Genomic DNA, 27,854 nt, shown 5'->3' with positions numbered 1-27,854 from the left:
AGAATGCTCATGAAGCAACGTCGTGACGTAATCAGACTAGGGTTCACTAATAACTTTTCTATATATATATTTAATGACAATAAATTATATATTTTCCGCAAATTGAAAGTTATGCCTATCTCGGCGTGAATATATAATAAAACCAGATATGTAAATGCTTTTTGGTCTGACGAACTGTTGCGCTTGGGGTTAAAGTGCGGGGTTCAGCAAATACTTTTTAATTGCGTCAGGATATGTATGTGCTTATTTATTCTCGTGGTCAGCTGAACAAGGAATTTGACCCATTTAATTCACGGACCTTGCTGTAAAGATACAAATTCGTTACCAAAACAGAATGATGGGTAAATCTACATTTCAGAGCATATCAAAGGATTTGTGAACGAAATCTTGTCGAATAAGATACAGAGACAGTTGTACATATACTGAGGACGGATCAGTGTGAGGAGTGATATGTCTTTAATGTAGCAAACCATCTTTATTATACTTGCCATGTTGAATAACAACAGTTAGCTAACTATTTAATTACATGTTTTTTGATAATAAAATGCCGCGCTGACCACTACTGCAATCTCAAGATCGAAAGCCCATTGTCATTACTGACGTTTGCTAGCCAGGTCGTGAATGCACTGTTAATGGCGACCATGTCAGTTTTATTAGCTAGCCAGCTGTACTGTGGTTGTATCTAACCTGTGCGAACGTTAGGTAGCCTAGCTTTCAGTGTAATGGCAGCTCTGCGACGTGCCAGTTCTTGTAGAAATTACAAGACCATAATATGGACCGTGTCGCGACGCACCAATTGTCAATTTGTCAACAACCGTCAAAACAACGATGGCGCCAAACTGCAGCAATCGACATGTATGAACTGTAAAACATTATCAGGCTCAATTCGTCCATTTGTGACTCAACCACATAATGGCCTCAACCCTGGACTCATTCAGGTTAGTTGCCTGTCTTTGTTTCCACCATGACAATAGCTGACTGTCATTCATATCACAATGGTCATGCCACTCCTGTAGCTACTGTAACCATGAGCAACAGGAAAAGGTCCTAGTTTAATATTATGTTACCACTTCTTTCTCCAGCAACTGCTACACAGACCCATGAGTCCCAGATTGACAGCAATGCGTAAACTTCTGATCAAGAACAACTTGTTCAAAAACCCTGTTGGCCTGTGGAATGTTTTAGGTAAGCAGCCACCCCACCCACTAATTTCGAAGATGGTCTAATAATTCCCAGTCTGATGGCACTGGCTCGTAATCTATCATTCCAGATTCCACAAATAATTTCAGTACATCTCAGTCTAACCAACAAGATAAAAAGAAGAGTGATGGACCTAAGGGAAAAAATCCAGAGGAAGATGAAGGTCAGTAAGAAACCTCAAGGTCAGTAAGAAACACAGGAGATGTTAGCTGCCCATCTTAATTCCCCATTGTCTTTCAGAGGAGAAGAAGCGGCGGGAGCAAGAGGATCAGATGTATAAGGAACGTCTGCGCACTCTCTTCATCATCGCCCTCATCATGAGCCTCCTCAACTCCATCAATACCAGCGGGGGAAACATCTCCTGGAATGACTTTGTCAATGAGATGCTGGCCAAGGGTGAGGTGTCTCGTGTGCAGGTGGTCCCTGAGAGCGACATCGTGGAAATCTACCTCCACCCAGGAGCAGTCATCTTCGGAAGGCCTGTACGTTCCATTTCCTCATTCTAGAATCTGGACACTGATGTACAGTATACTACAAAGCAGAATCAAGGGGTTAGCCCGTTAACTTGCCTAAGTATTCAGATTAACTTTTTTTTTTTGAAAGATGAGCTTGAAATGGGCATGGTCTAATTTATTAAACAAATGAAAACGCATATCTAAATTTAGCTTTTTAATGAACCAGAAAATCAATAGTTATTTCTGGTTGCTTATCAATGTTAGCTGGCTAACTCATTGATCCTACTTTGTAGTATACCCCTCAGTTTTTAGTGTGTTGATACATTCCATCACCACTTTAATGTTGTGATGACCATGTCACCTATTTTATAAGCACAGGTATCTAGATGATGTTCGGTGAAATATGCCCCCCTTCACACGCTTCCTCCCTCCGTCTGTGTGCAGAGGCTGGCTCTGATGTACCGTATGCAGGTGGCCAACATTGACAAATTTGAGGAGAAGCTTAGAGCTGCAGAAGAGGAGCTGAACATTGACGCCAAGGACAGGATACCAGTCTCCTACAAGCGCACTGGCTTCTTTGGAAAGTGAGTTCCCTGACTCTCAACCAACACTTGCATCTGTGATGTGATCATGCAAAACTGAATATCACATGCATGCCATGGTTAGGTAACATGTAATATGTTTATACCTCAATCACATGTCATGTGTGTTTCCATGCATTGGTACAATACTGCTTTTGTCTCTGTTTCTGTCACAGTGCACTTTATGCCCTTGGAATGGCTGCCATTGGGGTAGCAATCCTGTGGTATATTTTCCGCCTGGCTGGCATGGGTGGAAAAGAGGGCGGCTTCAGTGCATTTGTAAGTAGGGGCTGTTGAACTTTTCCTTTGCTAGTGGTCTTAGCCATTTTGTTGCGTTTCTCATGCTCATATGTGATGTGCTCGGCAGAACCAGCTGAAAATGGCCAAATTCACTATCGTGGATGGCAAGTCTGGGAAGGGTGTGAGTTTCAAAGATGTGGCCGGCATGCACGAGGCAAAGATGGAGGTGAAGGAGTTTGTTGACTATTTGAAGGTAAGAGGGCAAATTGTAAAGAGGTGATATTGTGTGATGATTATTAGCAATGTCAACAGGTACATCAGTGTGTTACTGACCCCTGATCTCTCTTGGCAGTGCCCAGACAGGTACCTCAACCTGGGGGCCAAAGTCCCTAAGGGCTCCCTGCTGCTGGGGCCCCCAGGCTGTGGAAAGACTCTGCTGGCCAAGGCTGTGGCCACAGAGGCACAGGTGCCCTTCCTGGCGATGGCAGGCTCTGAGTTTGTGGAAGTCATTGGGGGTAAGATTTGCACTGCTTCCAATCAGAAGTCAAGTCAGTAATCAGTTAAGTAGTCCAAAGAAGACTGGAAGGTGGACAACAAGTCAAAGCAATAAAGTATCTTTTGTCTGTAAGTGCAGGTCTTGGTGCTGCCAGGGTGAGGAGTCTGTTCAAAGAGGCGCGTGCCCGAGCCCCCTGCATCGTCTACATAGATGAGATTGATGCTGTGGGAAAGAAGCGCTCCAATAATATGTCTGGCTTCTCGAACACAGAGGAAGAGCAGACCCTCAATCAGCTGCTGGTGGAGATGGACGGTGAGGGGGGGGGTTTGTTTTGAGTTAACCGAGATTAGGGTTACACATAGTTTCCCGCTACTTCGTCACAGTTATCAATATCTTTATCATAACTGACATGTGAAGGTTTAAGTATTTTTTTGGGGGGGGGAGTGTAATATACATATCTCATGTCTTTTTTTGGCTATTCATCAACATTGCTTGCACTTATATACTGTTTTATCATTCTCCAATAGGAATGGGCACTACTGACCATGTGATAGTCCTGGCCTCCACAAACCGGGCGGACATTTTGGACAATGCTCTCATGAGACCAGGGAGACTGGACAGGCACATATTTATTGACCTCCCTACTCTGCAGGTACAGTGCCCTGTCCTCTGAAAGTATATATGTCCAGAAGATCTCCAACGTATTAAGTGTGCATGAGCTGTTTCCTTCTCCTTGTGCATTTCAGGAGAGGAAGGAGATCTACGAGCAGCACCTGAAGATACTCAAGCTCACCCACCCAGCCAGCAGCTATTCCCTGCGTCTGGCAGAGCTCACCCCAGGGTTCAGTGGTATGTACACACATGGCTCCCACACACTCTCCCACGTGTGTGTCGTTGTTTTTTGTCCCACTGCTTTGCTTTGTCTTGGCCAGGTTGCAGTTGCAAATGAGAACTTGTTCTCAACTGGCCTACCTGGTGAAATAATACACACACAAATAGACTATTATAAACTGGGTGGTTCTAGCCCTGAATGCTGATTTGCTGACAGCCATGGTATATCAGACCGTATACCACAGGTATGACAACACATGTTTTTTTTACTGCTCTAATTACGTTGGTAACCAGTTTATAATAGCAGTAAGGCACCTCTGGGGTTTGTGATATATGGTCAATATACCACGGTTAAGGGCTGTGTCCAGGCACTCCGCGATGCATTGTGCATAAGAACAGCCCTTAGCCGTGGTATATTGGCCATATACCACACCTCCGCGGGCCTTTTTGCTTAAATAGCACCCCTCTAAAACGACTATATTCACCTTCTTGTACACTGTCCTTGAACATAGGCTCACAGTTTTCAGAATACACTGATTTACTAACGGGATTGTGTATTACTCTCTCAGGGGCAGACATTGCTAATATCTGTAACGAAGCAGCCCTGCACGCTGCCAGGGAAGGCTACAAGTCCATCGACACCTTCAACTTTGAGTACGCTGTGGAGAGAGTCCTAGCCGGTACGAGGTCATGACCATGTCTATGAATGTCTGCCACCATGGAACTCGCCCGCCAACGTTGTTGTGGTAGAGATTGATTTCGGGTCCCTTATTGACTTTCTCCATTTGTGTGTCCAGGAAGTGTGAAGAAAAGTAAGATCCTGTCCAAAGAGGAGCAGAGGATTGTAGCGTTCCATGAGTCTGGCCATGCCCTGGTTGGATGGCTGTTAGAGCACACAGAGGCTCTCATGAAGGTGACACACCACTTCCATAGCTGTCTATCCACTAATGTCAGTGTTTTTGCTCAATGTGATATAGTTGAGTACTATGGAGAAATGAACAGGACCAAAAACATAGTAGATAGCCATATATTGGACAAAGGTGATATTTTCACTGGTTGTCTTGTTTGCCAGGTGTCCATTGCCCCCAGGACCAACGCTGCCCTCGGCTTTGCCCAGATCCTGCCCAGAGACCAGTACCTGTTCTCCAAAGAACAGCTGTTTGAGAGGATGTGTATGGCTCTAGGAGGAAGAGCCTCGGAGGCCATCACCTTCAACAAGGTCACCACAGGTAGGGCGTCTGACCATTCATCACAACATACACCTATAGCATTCAGTGTCTGAGACGTGTTGGTCTGTGCGCTAGGTGCCCAGGATGACCTGCGGAAGGTGACTCGTGTGGCCTACTCCATGGTGAAGCAGTATGGCATGTCCTCCAGTGTGGGTCAGGTGTCCTTCCCCGAGACGGTGGAGCAGGGGGCTGTCGGACGCAGGCCCTTCAGTCAGGGCCTCCAGCAGCAGATGGACCACGTAAGTCTGCACCTGCCCAAATACATTTTAGAGACAAAACGGTACTAGTAGTAGATTTCCCTGTTGTAAGTTTACCTGTATTTCTGTTCATTGGAGAGAACCTTGTGAAGTATGCCTTTTTATTTTGGTTCTTGCAGGAAGCGAAGCTGTTGATAGCACGCGCCTACAGACAGACCGAGAAACTGCTTCTGGATAACAGAGACAAGCTGATAATGGTGAGATCCTCATTCCACATTTGTTAGTCATATTTTTTGTGTGATGTGGTGTCTACATAGCTACCATCTTTAAACACTCATCATGCATTGTGTTCCATTGTCAAACATAGCCAATTGTGAATGCAAAGTTAACTGTCTTTCTCTGTGTGTATTTTCAGTTGGCCAATGCTCTCCTGGAGCGGGAAGTGGTGAACTATGAGGACATCGAGGCTCTGCTGGGACCCCCTCCACACGGGCCCAAGAAGATGATCGCCCCTCAGAGCTGGATCGAAGCGGAGAAGGACAAGCAGGACACAGGGGAGGATGATGAGCCACGCCCACCTCCTCGTAGGAAGGACGATGATGAGGATAATGATGAACATCTGAACCTGAGGCCTGTATGACCCGGTCAGTCTCAACACTCCTCTGCAGGAATCTGTACACACACTCCTACATCCAGCAATATAATGTAGGAGGACCAGAGCGTCTCTCTGTGGGGCTGCAAGTTTCCAGTATACAAATCACCATAAACAGTTAAGTGCCACCTCACCTGCTTTTCCTGGTGGATATCAGTTCAGTTTGTTGACCAATGTCCATTCACTACAGAGTGAGGTGTAACTAGATGAGGTGTATCTGTTTAGTATTAGGACTGTTCTTGATGAGGAACAGTGAACTTGTAGACCTTTTAGGACCAAGGGTCTTCTTTCAGTTCCTAAGAGGGAACATTTGATGGGCCTTTTTTTTTTTTTTTTTTAGGTTTGATGAGTATTTCAACCATAGTCAAAGTGGCACTTACAAGGATGTTTCTGTTTGATTTAACTTGGTCTGGGTCAGCCTTAGCATGGCATAAATGGTGTACCAATAAAGGTTGTTCATTGCTGCAGTGGATATGCAGTTCATTGTATTATGAGCAGAATCCTACCTTGAGTTGTAAAATGGTAATTTGCTCCAAAGTCCCTGTGATGCTCAGAGGTGTTTAAATAAAGCTTTGTTTGAACTGTCCTTGAGTTGCCAGCACCGTCTTGGGTTCTGTTTACCAAACTTCAATATGAAATTGAGTATTGTAAAGGAATAGTAATATGAGAACTGCTTTGAAAAATGTTTTATGTAAAGATGTCAGTAAAATCTAAATTGTCAATCAAGAAAACAAAAATGTCACACCCAAACCATTGCTTCTCACAGGAGTTTGAGTATTGCATATGTTGGAAGTAAAACTGTCCACCAAGCCATATCTCCTCAAATGTAATGGCATTGCTTATTGGCTTCAAATGTTATAATTGTTGGTGTCAGACTGAAATGGCAGGAGAGTTAATTAACAAACTATCAAACGTGTGTGTGTGTGTGTATAGACCTCCCAAGTGAATTTTGATGTAGGAGTTGAGGATTCATGTAATATTGTTAGAGGAAAATTAAAGAAATGGAAAATGTATGTACAAAATATTTATAAAAAAGGAAAACATTCCACATTAACATCACTTAGAAAATATACATGTTTTCAAATGGTAGTGGTCAGTTACAGTATTAAACTTAAAACCAGACATGGGTAGAATCCCACAGATGTTCTGTTTCCCTTGCTTAGCCCTTTTTTGCTATCACTGTTCAATATATGGTCAACCTTTCTCTACATTCCTCCCACATTTAAAAAAAACTTTCTATAAAGCAAAAACGATTGGAGAAACCTCCAAGACGACACACCTGACTTGGTAAGGCCACTGTGGTTAAAGTGGCTCTATGGACTGACTGACTGGAGGACCACAGTGCATATTTCTCTTCTCTCATTGGTATGCTCTACCATGTGTTCCCTTCCTTCTGCAGACACGCACGCATCCCACTCAGCAAAAGGTGAACCATTCATATGCTGCAGAATGCTGCCTGGTTGTCTCATCAAACCTGTCAAACTCACTGAACTTGTGAGGAGAATATCAACAGTACCCAGGAAAGTCCCCCAAATGACAGCGGTGACCTTTTACAGTAGCAAAGAGAGGGATTGGAGGAGGACAATATGTAGTGTCAAAAGAGCCAATAGAATTGAGCTAATGCACTGCTGGAGACAATTGGAAACATGAGAAGGAATAGGAACACAGAGATCTGCTCTAAACTTCTGCCAATCATTCAAAATCCTACCCTGTTCTACACCGAGAGGATGATATCGGGTTTCAGCTTCAAGCAGAATAGGGAGTTAGGGTAGAGTTTAGGAGAAAATGGATGGCATCTGAGGATAAAAGCTCAGTAGGGCAGTCTCCTTAGCGTGGGTCGTACATGTTGGCCAGTTTCTTAAAGCGTGGTCCCCAGTCGTTGAGGTAGTCATAGTCCTGGTCGCCGTCTGAGCTGGCTGAGGCGATGGAGCTCAGGCTGCCTGCCAGGGAGCCATCACCCTCGTAGTCATAGATCAGAGCTGTGTCGTAGGGAGGGACGTTGGGGTCATGGTCTGCTGCCTCCAGGCCCTGTGGAGACACACAGGCAAGAAATACATTAGTTTCTCTCTGGGGATTTGGACCGTTCTTATTTCAACTGACTAACAATAGGCCAGGGCCATGATGGAATCATCTCTCTCACATCATTGATGAAGTCCTCAATGTCAGTGGGGTCCGCTGGGGGTTTCCGTGGATACGAGGGGGAGGGCAGGTTGTCTGGGTAGTCTTTCCTGAGTGGCTGCTTTCCCCTGGGGATGCCAGTGATGGGAGGGTAGAAGGATATTGGGAGTGGTCCCACATCCACTGGGTTCCTCAGTAGGTCAATGTTGAAGGCATTCTAGTGAGAGAAAAGGAGGAGGAATATGAAGTGCCTATCGGACGAGAGGCGACGATGTCACCAGATAACTGGGTTCCGCCAGCTGTAACATGTTATGTTGTCTGACCTCATCCTCCTCTCCACCACCCTGCTCGTCATAGTTCAGGACGTTGTCACGGATGTCTTCGTCTGACTCCCCCACCAGCAGCCCCTCTCCTTTCTTCATGTGATGCCGTCTGCAGTTACCCACGGCTACAGCCAGGAGCAGCAGCACTGAGAACACAGAGACCCATCTCACTGCACAGAAACATTTGGGAAAATGTGTGTGTTCATGTAGCGATGTGCTTTGTTCAGGTATTGTGAGGGTTTACATGAGGTATAGCTTACGCAGCAGGAGTGCGATGCTGGCCATGATGACCAGTAAGGCGATGAAGCTGACACCAACTCGTGTTCCGAATATGGCAGCTGCTTCAGTCTTACATTCACCGTCTTTCCCACACAGACACACAGTCACATTGACCTGAGCATATGCACCGAGACTAGGGGTGCCAGAGTCAGTCACCAACACAGTAACAGCATATTCCCCTGTCTCCAGCTCTACCAGGGGTCGCAGCACTGCATGAGTCTCTGGAGAGAGAGAGGGAGTTGGAATAAGAAGACATAGCATACTATTCCATAACCCCATTCTGCATGGACTTTAGGAGTATCTAGTCCTGTCCTTGCTATACATAGTCCTTACCGTTGACATGTATGATGGTCCAGTTGGCAGACACATTGATGTCTTGCAGTTGGAAGGTGAAGGGTTCAGCATGAGGGGGCAGGTCCACATCCACAGCACTCAGGAACAGACCAGATGTCTCCCGGCCTGACTCGCTGCACACCGTCCCCATCAGGGGGAACAGCTGAGGGAAGAAGTCATTGGTCTCCCGCAACGTGATCACCAGAGACGCTGTGGTCGAGATTCCACCAGCATCTAGGAGGAAAGGACATCATTATTCACTGTCACTTCCTGCTTGACCTCATGTCTCCAGTTACGTGAGGTGAAGCAGTGGCTAACTCAGGATACTCACCTGTGTCTGTGACTCTGATGACTGCATTGTAAATGTTGTTCTTGACGTGAGGGGAGCGGACATTGAACGGTTTCCTGGCTGTGATTTCTCCAGTCTCGTGATTGATTATAAGCCATCCCTCAGGATCTCTGAGTATGTCATACCTGATGGAAATGACAGTAATGTTTTAGTTTCCTTTTTCATACACATACACATACACATACAGTACATAAACATATATATTGTTATGTTTTCAGAGTTCTCCAGTGCACCAATCTTACTTGAGTTTTGCATTATCAGGATCGTAGGCGATGTTACTGGCCAGCACGGTGCCAGGTTCCACAGACTCAAGAACCACGATCTCTATGGGGTCTTTATTGAAGCGTGGGGCCTCGTTCTCATTCACCACGGTCACCACCACTGTGGCACTGCTTACGGGGTCCTTGGGGGCCTTGATGCTGAGAGGGTTCACATTCTCCACTGTCAGAGTCAGAGTATACACCTCCTGGGTCTCGTAGTCCAGAGCCTGCAACAACAACAAAAAAAGGCAGAGGTTTTGAAAAACAACTTGGATAGTGTGGGTTTGACATACATGTTGAGAAATAACTAAACTACATACCGTTCCATATATTTGTTGTATCCGTTTTATGCGTCAGTCACATCCTTGAAAATTCCAGCTACAGCCAGTGATTAGTCACAGCACAGGACTCTTAACGGAATGTATTGTGGCCTGGTGACTTGCAGTTCAGTTAGTCACCACTAGATGGGGTAACAGTGTCGTGTTTCAAGGCCTGGCTCTGACCACTGTGTGTGATCACATGCTCGATACTCTATATAGGCTCAAAATAAACTGGATGAACTGATTGTCATGTTTGTCATTCTATCATGGAGCCAGAATGTCCCCCACACATTCCCTCCCGTCATCCTACCGGATGGAGAATAGCTTACCTTCAGCACTGACAGAATACCCTCGTTGGTCACAGGGTCTGTTCGAATGGCAAAGTTCCTGGAGGGGTTGCCCTTGGCGATAGTGTATTTGGTCTCCCAGTTTCCTGTCCCTGGCTCATCATTGTCTGTGGCGTTGACCCAGCCAATCACGAAGTCTACTTTGTTCTCCACAGCTGACATAGTGTACTGTATTCAGGAAACAGAGACACAAAGTAGTTGTGCTTAGTTTATATAAACACATGTGAATGTCTATATTTTGAAGCTGGCCTGAATGATGTGTCCATATCGTTTATATCATCTGATTAAAGTAAATTAATGGAAGGGAGCTAAACAGTGAAACTCACCAGGTCTGGGGAGAATCGTGGGGGATTGTTGTTGATGTCAGTCACATGTATGACTGCATTGGCAAGACTGGTTAACCCCATGCCTGACATGTCAGCAACCTGCAGTGTCAACCTAAAACCTTTAACCACCTGTAAGAAATGCACGGATGTTCACAGTCATTTATGGCACATACGGTATATTATTTGACATGAATTAGTTTTTCCTTTCAAACATCTTTCAAAATATTGTGCTTCTGTTGAACCAGAAAGGGCATGACCTAAATAATGGGTCAATGAAAAGACAAAGGAAGAGCCCTTATACCTCCCAGTCTAGACCCACGTCTCGTGTGTAAATGGCCCCTGTCTCGTTGTTGATGCCAAACATGGTCTTATTGATGCGGAGAGGCGGGATGCTCTCCTGGCCAATGATGGAGTAGCTCAGGATAGCGTTATCTGTGGTTGGGTCGTCAGCATCAGTCGCAGTCACAGACATCACAGATGTGCCTGTTGAAACAACATCAATCACTCTCTCAGTTCACTACCCAATCAGTTGGCATTTTGTGTATCGACTGCATGTACATCCACAGCGTGTGTAGGTGATGCATGTGTTTACCTGGCACGGAGAATTCAGAAACGGATCCAGCAAACTCTTTCTGGGAGAAGTTGGGCCGGTTATCATTTTGATCCAGCACTACGATCTCTATGGTGGAGGGATTCTCCAGTCTCTCTCCACTGGGCGACAGGGCAAAGGCTTTCAGCTGTAGAGAACAGAAACAGGACATTACTCAAATGTTTCTCGACGTCCTCTTTTCATTCATAGTGGTTGCTGTTCTTACACGATTCTCAGCTTATTGACTGTGATTGATTTGGGTCTATATGTAGCTGCTCATGTAGGCCTACGAAGAAAGCACCCCACTATAGTAACAGACTTGTGCGCAACTTCCCTTCTCACTCAACCATGACAGTCAATGTAATAAGTGGTAGATGTTTAGTTGAAAAACATTGAATGACATACTAACGTTGATATTATGTCATGTGACATTCCTTGTTACCCAAACCAAAGAATGGGTCTGGCTGACATAGTAAAATTTACATGTCAAAGGCAATGGTGCTAATGTCTCTCCTGTGAGTTGTACCGTGAAGCTTCTGTTTTTCTCTCTGTCCAGGGGAATCATGCTCCTGATCCAGCCCGTTTTATCGTCTATCTCAAACAGGTCCTTAGGGTCCTGGTCAACCCCTGGTCCTTCCAGCTTGTAGATCACTTCTCCAGTGAAAATCTTGTCTGATTTGATCTGGAAGAACAAACAACACAGGATGGCTGGGTGAGAATCTAATTGGAAGGGTGAGAGGAGAGTGAGCTGAACAGAACAGCACATAGAGTACCAGATGTGAATGTGGTCACTGATGGGAACAGAGAGGGAGAGCAACAGCACATGACTGGTCAGTGGTTCTGGAGGTCAGAGAGGCCAGCGTGGCTCTTTCATGCTCAGTTTAAAAGGCTGTCTGTCTGGACAATAACCATGTTCACTGAGAGCAGTGGGTTGTCTTGATCACATGTGACTGATCTTACATACCATGTTTTGTAAGATCAATTTCACTGGACCAAAAAGTGTCAGCGTTACTCTAACATTTACATCTTAGTCACCTAGCCAACACTCTCATCAGTTAATGTATGTATAGAGGCCCTAGCGTCAGTATAGATATGAGATGACATGATTAATTCAGTACCTGGACCAGGTTTTCAGGGACTTGCTTGCTGTTCTCCAGCACCCTGATTGGAGGGATGATCCAGTCCCTCTTCACCCTGCTCAGACCTCCACTGCTCCTCTGTCTCCATGGATACAGGACCACTGGGTTAAGGTCCTCCCTGCCCGCTTGGCTGCTGCTCCCGACCTGGGGGCAACAGAATGGGATTAATTTAAGAGCGCCATTTTTCACGATTCATTCAATGGCAAATTCCATTTAGATGGTCTGAGTGAGGGCCATACATTTCTGGATGAATGAAGTCGTTTAAATCATGATTCATATTCTTCATGTCAAGGAGTACAGAACCCAAATACATTTGTATATTTTTGGTAGTCGTGCTGTGGCTACTATTATCAGTTGGTGAGGGTTGCAGCAGTTGGCCTCTCTCTGTGGCCTGGTGGTTGAAGCCCCGTCCCTAATGTGGAATCCACTGGGCTGGGGCGGGTGATGGGGTGGAGAGGCATGGGTTCAAGTTTCACACACCGTCTCCAGTGCTTAATTTGTAAATTGGGAGGTGCCGGAACAAAAAGTGAGCACGACAGGGGGAGTGGCCTGGGGGGGGGGGGGGGGCTCTGAGGTACTGGAACACATGTAAATCACCTTTGAGGTGCACACGTGGGGATTTATTTTTTTTGTAGCCTCGAGCCCAATAAAATGTTGCCCTTTTATAAGGGCATTTCTACATCATTTTAGATCACTGGAGACTTTACCTCACAAATGATAGGCTGCTTTTACAGTGAGACAGAATCTGAGATCAATACATTTATTTGTATTTTATTAAGCAAGTCAGTTAAGAACAAATTCTTATTTTGAATGACGGCCTAGGAACAGTGGGTTAACTGCCTGTTCAGGGGTAGAACGACATATTTGTACCTTGTCAGCTCGGGGATGGTTACTAGTCCAACGCTCTAACCACTAGGCTACCCTGCCGCCCCAGAGTAGCCGACATGATGACATTGTATTGAATCCTTCAATAGCCTAGGTGTGTGGAGACATATACACTGAGTATACCAAACATTAGGAAACCCCCCACCACCACCACTTTGTTTTGGACTCAACTCTACAAGGTGTTGAAAGTGTTCCACAGGGATGTGGGCCCATGTTGACGTCAATGCTTCCTACAGTTGTGTCAAGTTGTCTGGATGTCCTTTGGGTGGTGGACCATTTTTGATACACAGGGGAAACTGTTGAGTGTGAAAAACCCAGCAGTGTTGCAGTTCTTGACACAACCCGCTGCGTCTGTCACCTTCTATCCAGCCTGGTCTCATAGACTTTAGTTAGTATGATATCCTACATTTGGCAGATGGTTACTTTAGGCAAAAATGAAAGTAGGGTGGTTGGTCGGGGTGGATGGGTGAGGAAAAACCTTAGCATTTTAGCTAATTAGCTACATTTGAACTACTTACTACTTTTTAGCTACTTTACAACTACTTAGCATGTTAGCTAACCCTTCCCCAAACCTTAACCCTTTTGGTTAACCCTATCTTTAACCCTATAACCCCTAGCCTATCTAATGTTAGCCAGCTAGCTAACATTGGCCACCTAGCTAGAATTCATAATATATCATACGTTTAGCAAATTCGTAACACAATGTACATTTTACAAATTCGTAACATATAATATGAATTGTAATTCATAACATATCATACGAAATAGGTGAAGGACATCCACAAATAAATACATACCATACGAAGTGTAATATACCATACTAAATGGAGTATCTCGGATTCACGTACATAATAATATGACATGGTCTGAGACCAGGTTGTACTACCATACCCCATTCAAAGGCACTTAAATCTGTTGTCTTCCCTATGTCTTCCCTTTAAAAGTGCTTTCCTCACAATCTTAAAAAAAGCATGCCCCGTTCACTCCAGACCTGACTGCCCTTGACTAGTACAAAACATCCTTTGGCGTAAGGCATTAGCATCGAATAGCCCCCGCGATATGTAACTTTTCAGGGAAGTTAGGAACCAATATACACAGGCAGTTAGGAAAGCAATGGCTAGCTTCTTCAAAGGCTAGCTTCTTCTTTCAGAAGAAGAAATGTGCATCCTGCAGCACAAACTCCAAAAAGTTCTGGGACACTGTAAAGTCCATGGAGAATAAGAGCACCTCCTCCCAGCTGCCCACTGCACTGAGGCTAGGAAACACTGTCACCACCGATAAATCCACAGTAATTGATCATTTCAATAAGCATTTTTCTACGGCTGGCAGCGCATTCCACCTGGCCACCCCTACCCTGGTCAACAGCCCTGCACCCCCCACAGCGACCTGCCCAAGCCTCCCCCAAATCCAGATAGCTGATGTTCTGAAAGAGCTGCAAAATCTGGACCCCTACAAATCAGCAGGGCTAGACAATCTGGACCCACTCTTTCTAAAATTATCAGCTGAAATTGTTGCAACCCCTATTTCTAGCCTGTTCAACCTCTCTTTCGTGTCGTCTGAGATCCCCAAAGATCGGAAAGCTGCCACGGTCATCCCCCTCTTCAAAGGGGGAGACACTCTAGACCCAAACTGCTACAGACCCTGCCTTTCTAAGGTCTTCAAAAGCCAAGTTAACAAACAGATCACCGACCATTTTGAATCCCACCGTACCTTCTCCGCTATGCAATCTGGTTTCCAAGCCGGTCATGGGTGCACCTCAGCCACGCTTAAGGTCCTAAACAATATCATAACCGCCATCGATAAGAGACAATACTGTGCAGCTGTATTCATCGACCTAGCCTAACCTAACCTGGCCAAGGCTTTCGACTATGTCAATCACCACATTCTTAGCGGCAGACTCAACAGTCTTGGTTTCTCAAATGACTGCCTCGCTTGGTTCCCCAACTACTTCTCAGACAGAGTTCAGTGTGTCAAATCTTAGGGCCTGTTGTCCGGACCTCTGGCAGTGTCTATGGGGGTGCCACAGGGTTCAATTCTCAAATCGGCTTCCTATTTCGCAACAAAGCATCCTTCACTCATGCTGCCAAACATACCCTCGTAAAACTGACTACCCTGCCGATACTTGACTTCGGCGATGTCATTTACAAAACAGCCTCCAACACTCTACTCAGCAAATTGGATGCAGTCTATCTCAGTACCATACATTTTGTCACCAAATCCCCATATACTACACACCACTGCAACCTGTACGCTCTCATTGGCTGGCCCTTGCTTCATACTCGTCGCCAAACCCACTGGCTCCAGTTCATCTATAAGTCTTTGCTAGGTAAAGCCCCGCCTTATCTCAGCTCACTGGTCACAATAGAGGCACCCACCCATAGAACGCGCTCCAGCAGGTATATTTCACTGGCCACCCCCAAAACCAATTCCCCCTTTGGCCGCCTTTCCTTCCAGTTCTCTGCTGCTAATGACTGGAACGAATTGCAAAAATCACTGAAGCTGGAGACTCATATCTCCCTCACTAACTTTAAGCACCAGCGGTCAGCAGCTCACAGATCACTGCACCTTTACACAGCCCATCTGTAAATAGCCCATCCAACTACCTCATCCCCATACTGTTATTTATTTTTGCTCCTTTGCACCCCAGTATCTCTACTTGCACATTCATCTTCTGCACATCTATAACTCCAGTGTTTAACTGCTAAATTGTAATAATTTCACCACTATGGCCTATTTATTGCCTTTACCTCCCTTATCTTACCACATTTGCACACACTGTTATATAGACTTTTTCTCTATTGTGTTATTGACTGTATGTTTATTCCATGTGTAACTCTGTGTTGTTGTTTGTGTCGCACTGCTTCGCTTTATCTTGGCCAGGTCGCAATTGTAAATGAGAACCTGTCTCCTCCCCTTTATCCACACGGACTGAAGTTATTAAGGGACATCACTATGGGATCATAACTTTCACCTGGATTCACCTGGTCAGTCTATGTCATGGAAAGAGCAGGTGTGCTTAATATTGTTTTGTTTTATACTCAGTATCTATTGTACACTGAACAAAAATATAAACGCAACATGCAACAATTTCAAAGATGTTACTGAGTTACAGTTCATATAAGGAAATCAGTCAATTGAAATAAATTCATTAGGCTCTAGTCTATGTATTTCACATGACTGGGAATACAGTATGCATACAGTGCAGTGAAAAAGTATTTTCCCCCTTTCTGATTTTCTGTACTTTTCCATATTTTTGATACTGAATGTTATCAGATCTTCAAACAAAATGTAATATTAGATAAAAGGAACCTGAGTTTACAAATAACCTCTATTATATGATACTTATTCGATTTATTTAATTAACAGCTTTGCAACACCCAATTCCCTCTGTGTGAAAAAGTCATTGTCCCCTTACACTCGATAACTGGTTGTGCCACCTTTAGCTACAATGCCTGCAACCAAACACTTCCTGTAGTTCATGATCACTCTCTCACGCCACTGTGGAGGAATTTTGGCCCACTTTTCCATGCAGAACTGCTTTAACTCAGCGACAGGGTTTTCAAGCATGAACTGCTCGTTTCAAGTCCTGCCACAACACCTCTATTGGGATTAGGTCTGGACTTCGACTAGGCCATTCCAAAACCTAAAATGTGTTGCTTTTTAGCCATTTTGGTGTCGACTTTATTTTTGTGTTTTGGATCATGGTCTTGCTGTATGACTCAGGTGTTCTAAGGTCCAAAGAGTCAAAAGTCTAACTTTTTGGATGACACCAGTTCCATAATGTCTGGCGAAAACAATTACTCTCATGTTCATTCTCATTCTCTATCACGCACGCTCTGCGTTTATCTTAAACACACACTCAGAAAACACTCAGACACGCACACCAGCTGTCACCTGTGGATATAGCTCCTGTGCTTTCCCACCCTCTCTCTTACTCACTCTTACAGACTCCCCTTTATGTTCAACTTTGCACCTGACTAGGGGTTGGGGGTCACTTTACAAATCCACTCTGATGACAGAATTCCTCACACACACGCACACACACATTCCTTAAGAGAAAAGGCTCAGCATTTAGTGGCAACAAGATGATCACAGATTTTGGCAGATAAGTCTTGTCTATACACAAATTTGCGTGCTAAAAAGATAACACCTTTTTGTTCTCATTCAGCTTTTCATCATCAATCATGAAGTCTGTAGTAACAACTTGTAATTACAGAGTAATAACATGCTAATACAACTAAACAGAATATGGAACATTGACCATAGCCCATTCCTCACATAGCTCTTTCCATACATAAAGACACTGATATGAGAAATATATTATTAGATTGAATCACTATTATGTATTTCGGACATGGTGGCCCTTCCCTGTCCCTTAGGCCTGGAGATATGGCACACTGGCACTTTGTCACGCTGCTGTAACGTACAGTCTGAGGAGAATGTCAACTATGAGTGCCATGTGCAGGCTGAGTTAGGAGCAGACTAATCTTAGAGTGCTCTATATTCCTGACCCCGACCCTAAGCCACTGGTGTAGTCCTCCCTACTCTCATACAGAGATGTTTACAGTCACATACCAAGCTAGACAGCAAAGCCTTCTCACCTTCCACTACCGCTCTGATCACAGATCAGAGATCAAGCTACTGCCAGTCAGAGGCCAAAGGCCCTGTTCAATCAAAATCTGTAACTGGATGACGCGGTTAACACTGAAACAACATTCCTGTTGATTTCGTGATTCAACATCTCTACTCAACAACAAAAAAGCATATGCTATCAGAATTAGAGAAATAGATGTTGCTGTCTAGCCTTGTGAACCAGAACTGACCACTGTGCTCCTGTTTAGGTTTGTGAGATCAGGTTGTTGAATGGGGCTCAAGGTCTATTTTGGAAAGAGCCTGCTACATTCTGAAGAGGATCGGAAGACAGACCCAGTTAACATCATTGTGTTGATCTCCTGTGGTCTCAACTCCATCTGGGTGGCAAATAAACCCAGGAAGGCTCTGTTATGTCTTCATCTCTTTTCCAGTTCAGCAGTGACTGGGCTACACCTAGGAGTCATCTTACCAATTAGCACCAGTCACCTCTGACAGCTATGGTGAAGGACAGCAGGCCTCATCTTTCTTCTCACCGATATGAACTGTTTTGGGGACTTTTTCCCAGATACTTTTACACCTTGGCCTCTCACCCTGTGGCCAGCAGTTGCCTGGTGCCTCTTGGGGGTCAACACCCAGGTTAACACAGTGAGAAGTACTGCGCTCTGAGGTAGGTAGGACTGCTCTCTGAAGTAGGTAGGACTGCTCTCTGAGGTAGGTAGAACTGCTCTCTGAGGTAGGTAGGTAGGACTGCGCTCTGAAGTAGGTAGGTAGGACTGCTCTCTGAAGTAGGTAGGACTGCTCTCTGAAGTAGGTAGGACTGCTCTCTGAAGTAGGTAGGACTGCTCTCTGAAGTAGGTAGGACTGCTCTCTGAGGTAGATAGGACTGCTCTCTGGAGTAGGTAGGACTGCTCTCTGAGGTAGGTAGGTAGGACTGCTCTCTGAAGTAGGTAGGACTGCTCTCTGAAGTAGGTAGGACTGCTCTCTGAAGTAGATAGGACTGCTCTCTGAGGTAGGTAGGTAGGTAGGACTGCTCTCTGAAGTAGGTAGGACTGCTCTCTGAGGTAGATAGGTAGGACTGCACTCTGAAGTAGGTAAGTAGGACTGCTCTCTGAGGTAGGTAGGACTGCGCTCTGAAGTAGGTAGGACTGCGCTCTGAGGTAGGTAGGTAGGACTGCTCTCTGAGGTAGGTAGGTAGGTAGGACTGCTCTCTGAGGTAGGTTGGACTGCGTTCTGAAGTAGGTAGGTAGAACTGCTCTCTGAGGTAGGTAGGTAGGACTGCGCTCTGAAGTAGGTAGAACTGCGCTCTGAGGTAGGTAGGTAGGACTGCTCTCTGAGGTAGGTAGGTAGGTAGGACTGCTCTCTGAGGTAGGTAGGTAGGTAGGTAGGACTGCGCTCTGAAGTAGGTAGGTAGGACTGCGCTCTGAAGTAGATAGATAGGACTGCGCTCTGAAGTAGATAAGTAGGACTGCGCTCTGAAGTAGGTAAGTAGGACTGCTCTCTGAGGTAAGTAGGTAGGACTGCTCTCTGAGGTAGGTAGGTAGATAGGACTGCGCTCTGAAGTAGGTAGGTAGGACTGCGCTCTGAAGTAGATAAGTAGGACTGCGCTCTGAAGTAGGTAAGTAGGACTTCTCTCTGAGGTAGGTAGGTAGGACTGCTCTCTGAGGTAGATAGGTAGGTAGGACTGCGCTCTGAAGTAGGTAGGTAGGACTGCGCTCTGAAGTAGATAGATAGGACTGCGCTCTGAAGTAGGTAAGTAGGACTGCGCTCTGAAGTAGGTAGGACTGCGCTCTGAAGTAGGTAGGTAGACTGCACTCTGAAGTAGGTAGGACTGCGCTCTGAAGTAGGTAGGTAGACTGCACTCTGAAGTAGGTAGGACTGGACTCTGAAGTAGGTAAGTAGGACTAAGGTAGGTAGGTAGAACTGTGCTCTGAAGTATGTAGGTAGGACTGCACTCTGAAGTAGATAGGTAGGACTGCGCTCTGAAGTAGGTATGTAGGGTAGGAATCTTTTTCTATGAGTCTGCTGTTGACATAAAGTGTCTCACGGTACCAAACCAGACCACATCATACAGTACATACATACACATACCCATATATATAATATATATATATATATATATATATATATATATATATATATATATGTATTATACACATAAACATTCAACACAAAGCTTGATATACTAACTATGCGCAGTACCTAAATAAATTGTATTTCAAAATCAGTGTGTATTTCACAATCAAAGCATCCAGGATCTTGTTCGCAGTGTTAGATAACGTTTACAGTCAAAAGGTTTGGGGCAACATTTCCACGTAAAAGTCGGCTGCTGTGACGAAAATACTGCTCAGACTGACCCCACACTGAGGAGCTGAAGCAAGACTGTCACACTTTCATGGATAGTGCCAGCAGCAAGGACCCCTGGCAACTCTCTCAAACAGTTGTGTCTAAAAATAGCTTTGAAAGTGTGCCAATCATTTTGTGAATGAAACTTAGCTGCTAAGAGACCAACATCTGTCCCATGGAGTAGACAGTTATTTACTGAAGCTTGGCAAATAGAACAGTATGCTGTTGTCTACTATAGTATCCAAGGATTCAATTATTCAAATTCATGCTGTTGAGTCAAGGGTGCTCAGTCTCTCTCTCACACCCACCCATCCACCCACCATGGGTGGGACATGGAGGGGGAGCATGACTGATGCCCTTCCATAGAGTGAGAGTTTTAGATCTTCAGAGCTATTACAAGCTTGCACCAACTGTATGATGTATGTCATGAGAGTAGTAACTGTTTGAAATGTGTATTTTAGTTTTACAGTGGTAGCTGTTATGTGATGAAACACTTGCTTAATTCACTCCATTTACCGCAGCAGGTCATAGTCAGTGCAAGATACACATATTCACTGTTACATATCTAGACAGAAACATAAGGATTTTACAATTAATAGTAAGTCATAGCTTTAGAGATGTGCCTCTCTAAAATAGAATATAAAATAGATCCCTGAGTCAGCCATGTGCAAGCTGAGTGGAGGTACTGTCTATCTATGTGAGCCAGCCAGAGTGCCACAGCATGAGCAGGAGGGGAGAGGGAAAGAATGCAGGCAGCGTGCCTGACAATCCCTTTGGCCATGGGGTGGAGGGTCAGACAGGTGGCCCTGTTCCCCTCATGGTCCTCCTCCATCACTGTTCCAAAGGCTCTAAATGAGCAGTTCCAAAGTCTTTTAATGAACAGCTATCTACCTCGCTTCCCAACCCCCCAGCTATGGCTGCTTGGGCCTTCTATTATTTGGGGGTGCCTGAGCTTCATGACTGCTGACCTAATGGGGACAATGAGAGTTACTTAGGACTCCACTCCCAGAGTGTGGGAGTGAAAACAGCGCTTGCTAATTTGGCATGGAATTGTATTAAAGCCTGAGGGAGGTTGTACCAGGACCGAAACCACTTCCTCATCTCATCATGTCACCTTTCTTTCTCTCTCCCAGCTCAGGCTCAGGAGTCTTCCCTCCCCTACCACCACCCTTCCCACCACCCCTACCACCACCCTTACCACCACCACCTCTACTACCACCCTTCCCACCACCACCACCCTTACCACCACCACCCCTACTACCACCCTTACCACCACCACCGCCACCCTTACTACCATTATTACCACCACCCTCCCTACCACTACCACCCCTACCACCACCCCTACCACCACCACCCCTACCACCACCATCACTACCACCAACACCACCACCACCACCACACCTACCACCCTTACCACCACCACTACCACCACCACCCCTACCACCAATACCACCACCACCCCTAATACCAACGCCAACCCTACCACCACCACCACCACCACCCATCCCTACCACCAACAGCACCACCCCCACTACCACCCCTAGCACCACCCCCACCCCTACCCCTTATTCACTCCAGGGTCAGTCCTCTTTCAGAGGGTCATGATAGAAGTCCAAGGAGAGACCATTACCGTGCCCATTAACACTACTGTTTTTGTTCCGTCTGCCTTGTCTGCCACTGCTATTCCCTTATCTCATTCAAAAGAAAATACATTACCTTTTGTGTCAGAGAGAAAACATCCTTTGATGCAAAGCATAAGGTGCTCTGAATGAGATGGGATAACAAGTGTCCCATTTCAAAATGGTATTTTTCTGTTCCTTTCCATGTAATGTTTGTCACATCTGTTGTGAATGGAACATGAACACAAAGACTAAATGGAACCTGTTTTCTAACAACATGAAGAGAGAGACCCTATCCTTTGAAGGGTCCACCCCCACCACTCTTACCACAACCCTTACCACCACCACCACCCCCACCACCCCTAACACCATCATTAACACCACCACCACCCCTACCACCACCACCACCCCCCCTACCACCATCACTACCACCACCACCCTTACCACCACCCCTACCACCACCACCCCTACCACCACAACCCTTACCACCACCACCACCCCTACCACCACCATCACTACAACCGACACTACCACCAACACCACCCCTACCACCACCCCTACCACCACCACCATCACTACCACCAACACTATCACCACCCCTACCACCAACACCACCCCTACCACCAACACCACTACCCCTACTACCACCACCACTACCACCACCACCATCACCCCTGCCACCAACACCACTACCCCCACCACCAACACCACCCCTACCACCCCTACCACCATGACCACCCCTACCACCAACGCCACCCCTACCACCACCACCACCACAACCCCTACCACCCCCACCACCCCTAGCACCACCACCCCCACCTCTACTCCTTATTCACTCCAGGGTCAGTCCTCTTTCAGAGGGTCATGATAGAAGTCCAAGGAGAGACCATTACCGTGCCCATTAACACTACTGTTTTTGTTCCGTCTGCCTTGTCTGCCACTGCTATTCCCTTATCTCATTCAAAAGAAAATACATTACCTTTTGTGTCAGAGAGAAAACATCCTTTGATGCAAAGCATAAGGTGCTCTGAATGAGATGGGATAACAAGTGTCCCATTTCAAAATGGTATTTTTCTGTTCCTTTCCATGTAATGTTTGTCACATCTGTTGTGAATGGAACATGAACACAAAGACTAAATGGAACCTGTTTTCTAACAACATGAAGAGAGAGACCCTATCCTTTGAAGGGTCACTAATTGGTCAATAACTCAGCTGGTGAAAATGGAGGTAACAACCAAAGCCCGTTACAACAGTGGCTCTTTCCCAATTCGTCTTTCCTTCATCTTCGTGTCCTTTCTCCTCACTTCACATTGGAGGGGAAGATCCAAGGCCCCTCCACTCAGATATTTCAGAAAAAGGTGAGGAGAGTGGATGCCAGCAATCAAGGAAATATAATTGGGAAAGAGTCATTTGGAAAGATAATCTCTGGTAACAGTGCACAGGCAGAGTGGTTTTAATGTTGTGTCTGCCCCTGTAGTTGAGGCCCTTCCTGTTCCTGAAACCCAAGTCTGTGTAAAACAGAAAGCATCCACACAGACAGAACAGGCCTGTGATTCAGACACTGAGCATCTGTACTGAGTGATTTCTTCCAATGAGCATGAACTCTGCACCGGCTGCTGCTTTATGGACGGATTTGTCCCTGATTTCATGGTTTAGGGAGTCCTCTTTCCGCACGGGGATTACTGAGCGGGACAAATGGCATCAAGTATGCATCTGGGAACAGCTGCTGGCCAACATGACCACCTCTATGTACAGAGCCCACGCTCTGTAGACAGGCCAGTTCATTACAACCCTCTTTCTTTCCCAGGGATATTCTCAAAAGCAACACACCCATAGGGGTATACCTTCCACCCATAGGGGTATACCTTATGTAGTAGGTGTTCGTGAAACACATCAAACTCACATAGGTTAAACTTACACACAGAGCTAAAATAGTTATCTGATATACTGTATGTAATCAGAGTAACTAGGATCACAGGTTTGAAGGATCTTGTTCTGTGGTTTGAGGTCTTTCATATCGGTCCGTTCACAAATAGATTACTGGAAGTCTATGGATAATCCAAATCATGAATGTGAATGTACGGGCCTTGAAGTGTAGAGTGGGCATTGGTCTATAGTCTATTGTTGGTGGTCCTGGTATTCGTGTTCTTTGGTATGTGTTTGTACTTAAAGTGTATTGCTTTCAGATTACACATTTTGTGATGCAAGCTAAGCCCCATGGGTTGCGTCATCACATACATTTGAAGTCGGATGTTTACATACACCTTAGCCAACTACATTTTTCACAATTCCTGACAGTTAATCCTTGTAACAATGCCCTGTCTTAGGTCAGTTAGGATCACCACTTTATTTTATGAATGGTAAATATCAGAATAATAGTAGAGAGAATGATTTATTTCAGCTTTTATTTCTTTCATCACATTCCCAGTGGGTCAGAAGTTCACATACACTCAATTAGTATTTGGTAGCATTGCCTTTAAACTGTTTAACTTGGGTCAAATGTTTCAAGTAGCCTTCCACAAGCTTCCCACAATAAGTTGGGTGAATTTTGGCCCATTCCTCCTGACAGGGCTGGTGTAACTGAGTCAGGTTTGTTGGCCTCCTTGCTCGCTCATGCTTTTTCAGTTCTGCCAACATATGTTCTATGGGATTGAGGTCAGGGCTGCATGATGGCCACTCCAATACCTTGACTTTGTTGTCCTTAAGCCATTTTACTACAACTTTGGAAGTATACTTGGGGTCATTGTACATTTGGAAGACCCATTTGCGACCAAGCTTTAACTTCTTGACTGATGTCTTCAGATGTTGCTTCAATATATCCACGTCGTTTTCCTGCCTCATCTATTTTGTGAAGTGCACCAGTCTCTCCTGCAGCAAAGCACCCCCACAACATGATGCTGCCACCCCCGTGCTTCATGGTTGGGATGGTGTTCTTCGGCTTGCAAGCCTCCCCCGTTTTCCTCTAAACATAACAATGGTCATTATGGCCAAACAGTTCTATTTTTGTTTCATCAGACCAGAGGACATTTCTCCAAAAAGTATGATCTTTGTCCCCATGTGCAGTAGCTAAACGTAGTCTGGCTTTTTATGGCAGTTTTGGAGTAGTGGCTTCTTCCTTGCTGAGCGGTCTTTCAGGTTATGTCGATATAGGACTTGTTTTACTGTGGATATAGATACTTTTATACCTGTTTCCTCCAGCATCTTCACAAGGTCCTTTGCTGTTGTTCTGGGATTGATTTGCACTTTTCGCACGAAAGTACGTTCAGCTCTAGGAGACAGAAAGCATCTCCTTCCTGAGCGGTATGATGGCTGCCTGGTCCCATAGTGTTTATACTTGCATACTATTGTTTGTACAGATGAACGTGGTACCTTCAGGCATTTGGAAATTGCTCCCAAGGATGAACCAGACTTGTGGAGGTTTACAAAAAATTGTTCTGAGGTCTTGGCTGTTTTCTTTTGATTCTCCTAATATGTCAAGCAAAGAGGCACTGGGTTTGAAGGTAGGCCTTGAAACACAGCCACAGGTACACCTCCAATTGACTCAAATGATGTCAATTAGCCTATCAGAAGCTTCTAAACCCATGACATCATTTTCTAAGCTGTTTAAAGGCACAGTCAACTTAGTGTATGTGAACTTCTGACCCACTGGAATTGTGATGCAGTGAATAATAATAATAAGTGAAATAATCTGTCTGTAAACAATTGTTGGAAAAATTACTTGTGTCATGCACAAAGTAGATGTCCTAACCAACTTGCCAAAACTATAGTTTGTTAACAAGAAATTTGTGGAGGGTTGAAAAACGTGTTTTAATGACTCCAACCTAAGTGTATGTAAACTTCTGACTTCAACTATACCTGTTCCTCTAACTCCCAGTAAGACATATGGCCGCGGGGCCGGCGGCAAACTGTGACTAACTGGCATTCCCCATGGCTGTTTCAATGATCTAATACAACCATCTTCTACAGCTGATGTCGTTTACCATGTGGTTCTCAAATTAGACACACTAGTTAAGAAAATGTGACTCAGATAGTTGCCCATTTCAGAACTTTGTCAGCATAAAAACGTATTGTATAGTAGGCTACACACTTTGCCATCATCAATTCAAAGTCATTGCTTAAAAAATAGTTTGAAGTCTTTCTATCCATACTTTTGGAAATTCATTTAGCTGCAAACCTGCAACATCCATAATCATTTCAGGCCATTCAACAGAAGAGGTTACTGAGGGACAGTTGTCTAGGTCTCCAACCTGGGTTCCATGACATGTATAAACAGCCCTGACTGAATGAGTTTTGAAGTTATGATAGTAAAATGTCTGTTTACAGTGTCATCCATTATGTGTCTTAAAATGGTGTTGATGACAAGCCTGCTAACAGTCGATCCCCGATTTCTGCCTGATGTATAAAACATCAGCATTCGTTGGTCATTTACAAGAGTATTCATCATCTGATCTGCAACGGTTCTGAAATGTTTAGATTAGTCATTTACAAGAGTCATCATCTGATCTGCAAACGGTTCTGAAATGTTTAGATTAGTCATTTACAAGTCATCATCTGATCTGCAAACGGTTCTGAAATGTTTAGATTAGTCATTTACAAGAGTCATCATCTGATCTGCAAACGGTTCTGAAATGTTTAGATTAGTCATTTACAAGAGTCATCATCTGATCTGCAAACGGTTCTGAAATGTTTAGATTAGTCATTTACAAGAGTCATCATCTGATCTGCAAACGGTTCTGAAATGTTTAGATTAGTCATTTACAAGAGTCATCATCTGATCTGCAAACGGTTCTGAAATGTTTAGATTAGTCATTTACAAGAGTCATCATCTGATCTGCAAACGGTTCTGAAATGTTTAGATTAGTCATTTACAAGAGTCATCATCTGATCTGCAAACGGTTCTGAAATGTTTAGATTAGCCAATATCCACGTTCACCTCTTCACATGATGTTTCGCACTTCTATTGATGAACATCTGTTTATGTTATGTTAAGCAAATCATTTCATTCAAATTAAAACATAAAGTATAGATTTACTAAATAAACTGTTCAAAATGTGTCCCAACACAGCCCTAACTCCTGCACTGTGGAAGTACAGGACAAACACAGCTAAAACTACTTCCACTTAAATCATGTTTAAACTGCTTTAAATAACACATATACATCCAAGTTCAAGTCTGACAAGCAGACTGTGAGAAAATGTCAAATGTATACCTTTGTAGCTCAGTTGGTAGAGCATGGTGCTTGTAACGCCAGGGTAGTGGGTTCAATTCCCAGGACCAGCCATACGTAAAGATGTATGCACCGATACAAGTTGCTTTGGATGAAAGTGTCTGCTAAATGGCATATATATTATAGCCTGAAGTTGAAATGGTTCCAATTCTGGGTGATTTACGAAAGTGTAGGCCATAAAGTATGTAGAGTAACACTAGAACAGTATTTCCTACCTGACCAAGGCCAGCCACCAGCACACACAGCACTGCCAACCCCCTTGATGTCATCTCCTGTGCCAGCATGCAATCTTCTCAATGAACCCCAACACGTACTGTACCCAATGTCCACGGTGGCACCTCTTTCTCAAACCAGTTTTAAGAGAAGCTCAGGGTTTCTCACGGTACTGGAAAATGGAACCAAATGTCTCAAATCCAAACCCCCTGTGTGTCTCTCTCCCTCTCTCTGGGCAGTGAGTGCAGAGGCGATTGAGTGACAGCACATGTGCGCTTGGGTGCATGGGAGGGCTGAAGTCTGAAATTCTAACCCCTTAGCCCTCAGAGTCTCCAACTGGGACACACCCCAGCTATGGGCAGGGAAGTAGGGGAGTCACTGGATGCAGATAAGGTGAGAGAAATATGGATATATTGAGATAGAAGGGGAGATAGCAAGAGAGAGAGAGCGAGAGACAGAGAGAAAGAAAATTGTAAAGAGTGTGACAGAGGGGAAAGGAGAGATGGAGAGAGACAGAAAGATAGAACGATATAGTGAGGGAACGAGAGAAACAGGGAAATAAAGGAGTGTGGAGAGGAGAGCGGAAGAGCAGCTGGTGGCTGTGCTGTGTTGAGAGAGCCCTGGTGAAGGTCAGTCCTCAGCAGCAGTGTTCAGTCTGTCACTGCTCTGGCCTGTCTGCTGTCCCTGACCCTGGACCACACAGCCCAGGA

At 45.0% G+C, this 27,854-nt stretch overlaps 2 protein-coding genes and 1 long non-coding RNA gene across 4 annotated transcripts in view; 2 read left to right on the top strand and 1 right to left on the bottom strand.

Moving 5' to 3' along the window:
• Window positions 1-27,854, top strand: part of LOC149971382 (uncharacterized) — a 170,005-nt gene that overhangs the window by 18,150 nt on the left and 124,001 nt on the right. The window lies entirely within an intron of this gene.
• On the top strand, window positions 49-6,937 carry LOC110506419 (mitochondrial inner membrane m-AAA protease component paraplegin). Its single transcript, XM_021586012.3, has 17 exons — window positions 49-938; window positions 1,083-1,185; window positions 1,271-1,363; window positions 1,441-1,682; window positions 2,100-2,239; window positions 2,413-2,515; window positions 2,604-2,729; window positions 2,829-2,991; window positions 3,111-3,284; window positions 3,500-3,624; window positions 3,719-3,821; window positions 4,373-4,483; window positions 4,601-4,716; window positions 4,876-5,032; window positions 5,108-5,271; window positions 5,409-5,486; window positions 5,645-6,937. The coding sequence occupies exons 1-17, from the start codon at window positions 723-725 to the stop codon at window positions 5,867-5,869; spliced, it is 2,439 nt and encodes an 812-aa protein (XP_021441687.3). The 5' UTR covers window positions 49-722; the 3' UTR covers window positions 5,870-6,937.
• LOC110506420 (cadherin-15) lies at window positions 6,891-27,830 on the bottom strand. Of its 2 annotated transcripts, none has more exons than XM_021586013.3 (14): window positions 27,147-27,830; window positions 12,244-12,408; window positions 11,652-11,807; window positions 11,129-11,273; window positions 10,838-11,019; window positions 10,537-10,665; window positions 10,193-10,378; window positions 9,526-9,770; window positions 9,266-9,408; window positions 8,935-9,168; window positions 8,583-8,822; window positions 8,323-8,468; window positions 8,022-8,216; window positions 6,891-7,909 (listed from the first exon to the last, which is right to left on the bottom strand). In XM_021586013.3, exons 1-14 carry the CDS (start codon window positions 27,213-27,215, stop codon window positions 7,709-7,711), a joined length of 2,436 nt encoding a protein of 811 aa, XP_021441688.3. In that variant the 5' UTR covers window positions 27,216-27,830; the 3' UTR covers window positions 6,891-7,708. The 2 variants fall into 2 exon arrangements, with proteins under 2 accessions (XP_021441688.3, XP_036819467.2); XM_036963572.2 differs by having other exon boundaries at window positions 26,914-27,170.

Source organism: Oncorhynchus mykiss, chromosome 26 (genome assembly GCF_057628025.1).
Source record: "Oncorhynchus mykiss isolate SJ-2025 chromosome 26, ASM5762802v1, whole genome shotgun sequence".
Lineage (NCBI taxonomy): Eukaryota > Metazoa > Chordata > Actinopteri > Salmoniformes > Salmonidae > Oncorhynchus > Oncorhynchus mykiss.
Note: the sequence above shows the minus strand (reverse complement) of the source record. Positions and strands in the feature narration are given on the sequence as shown.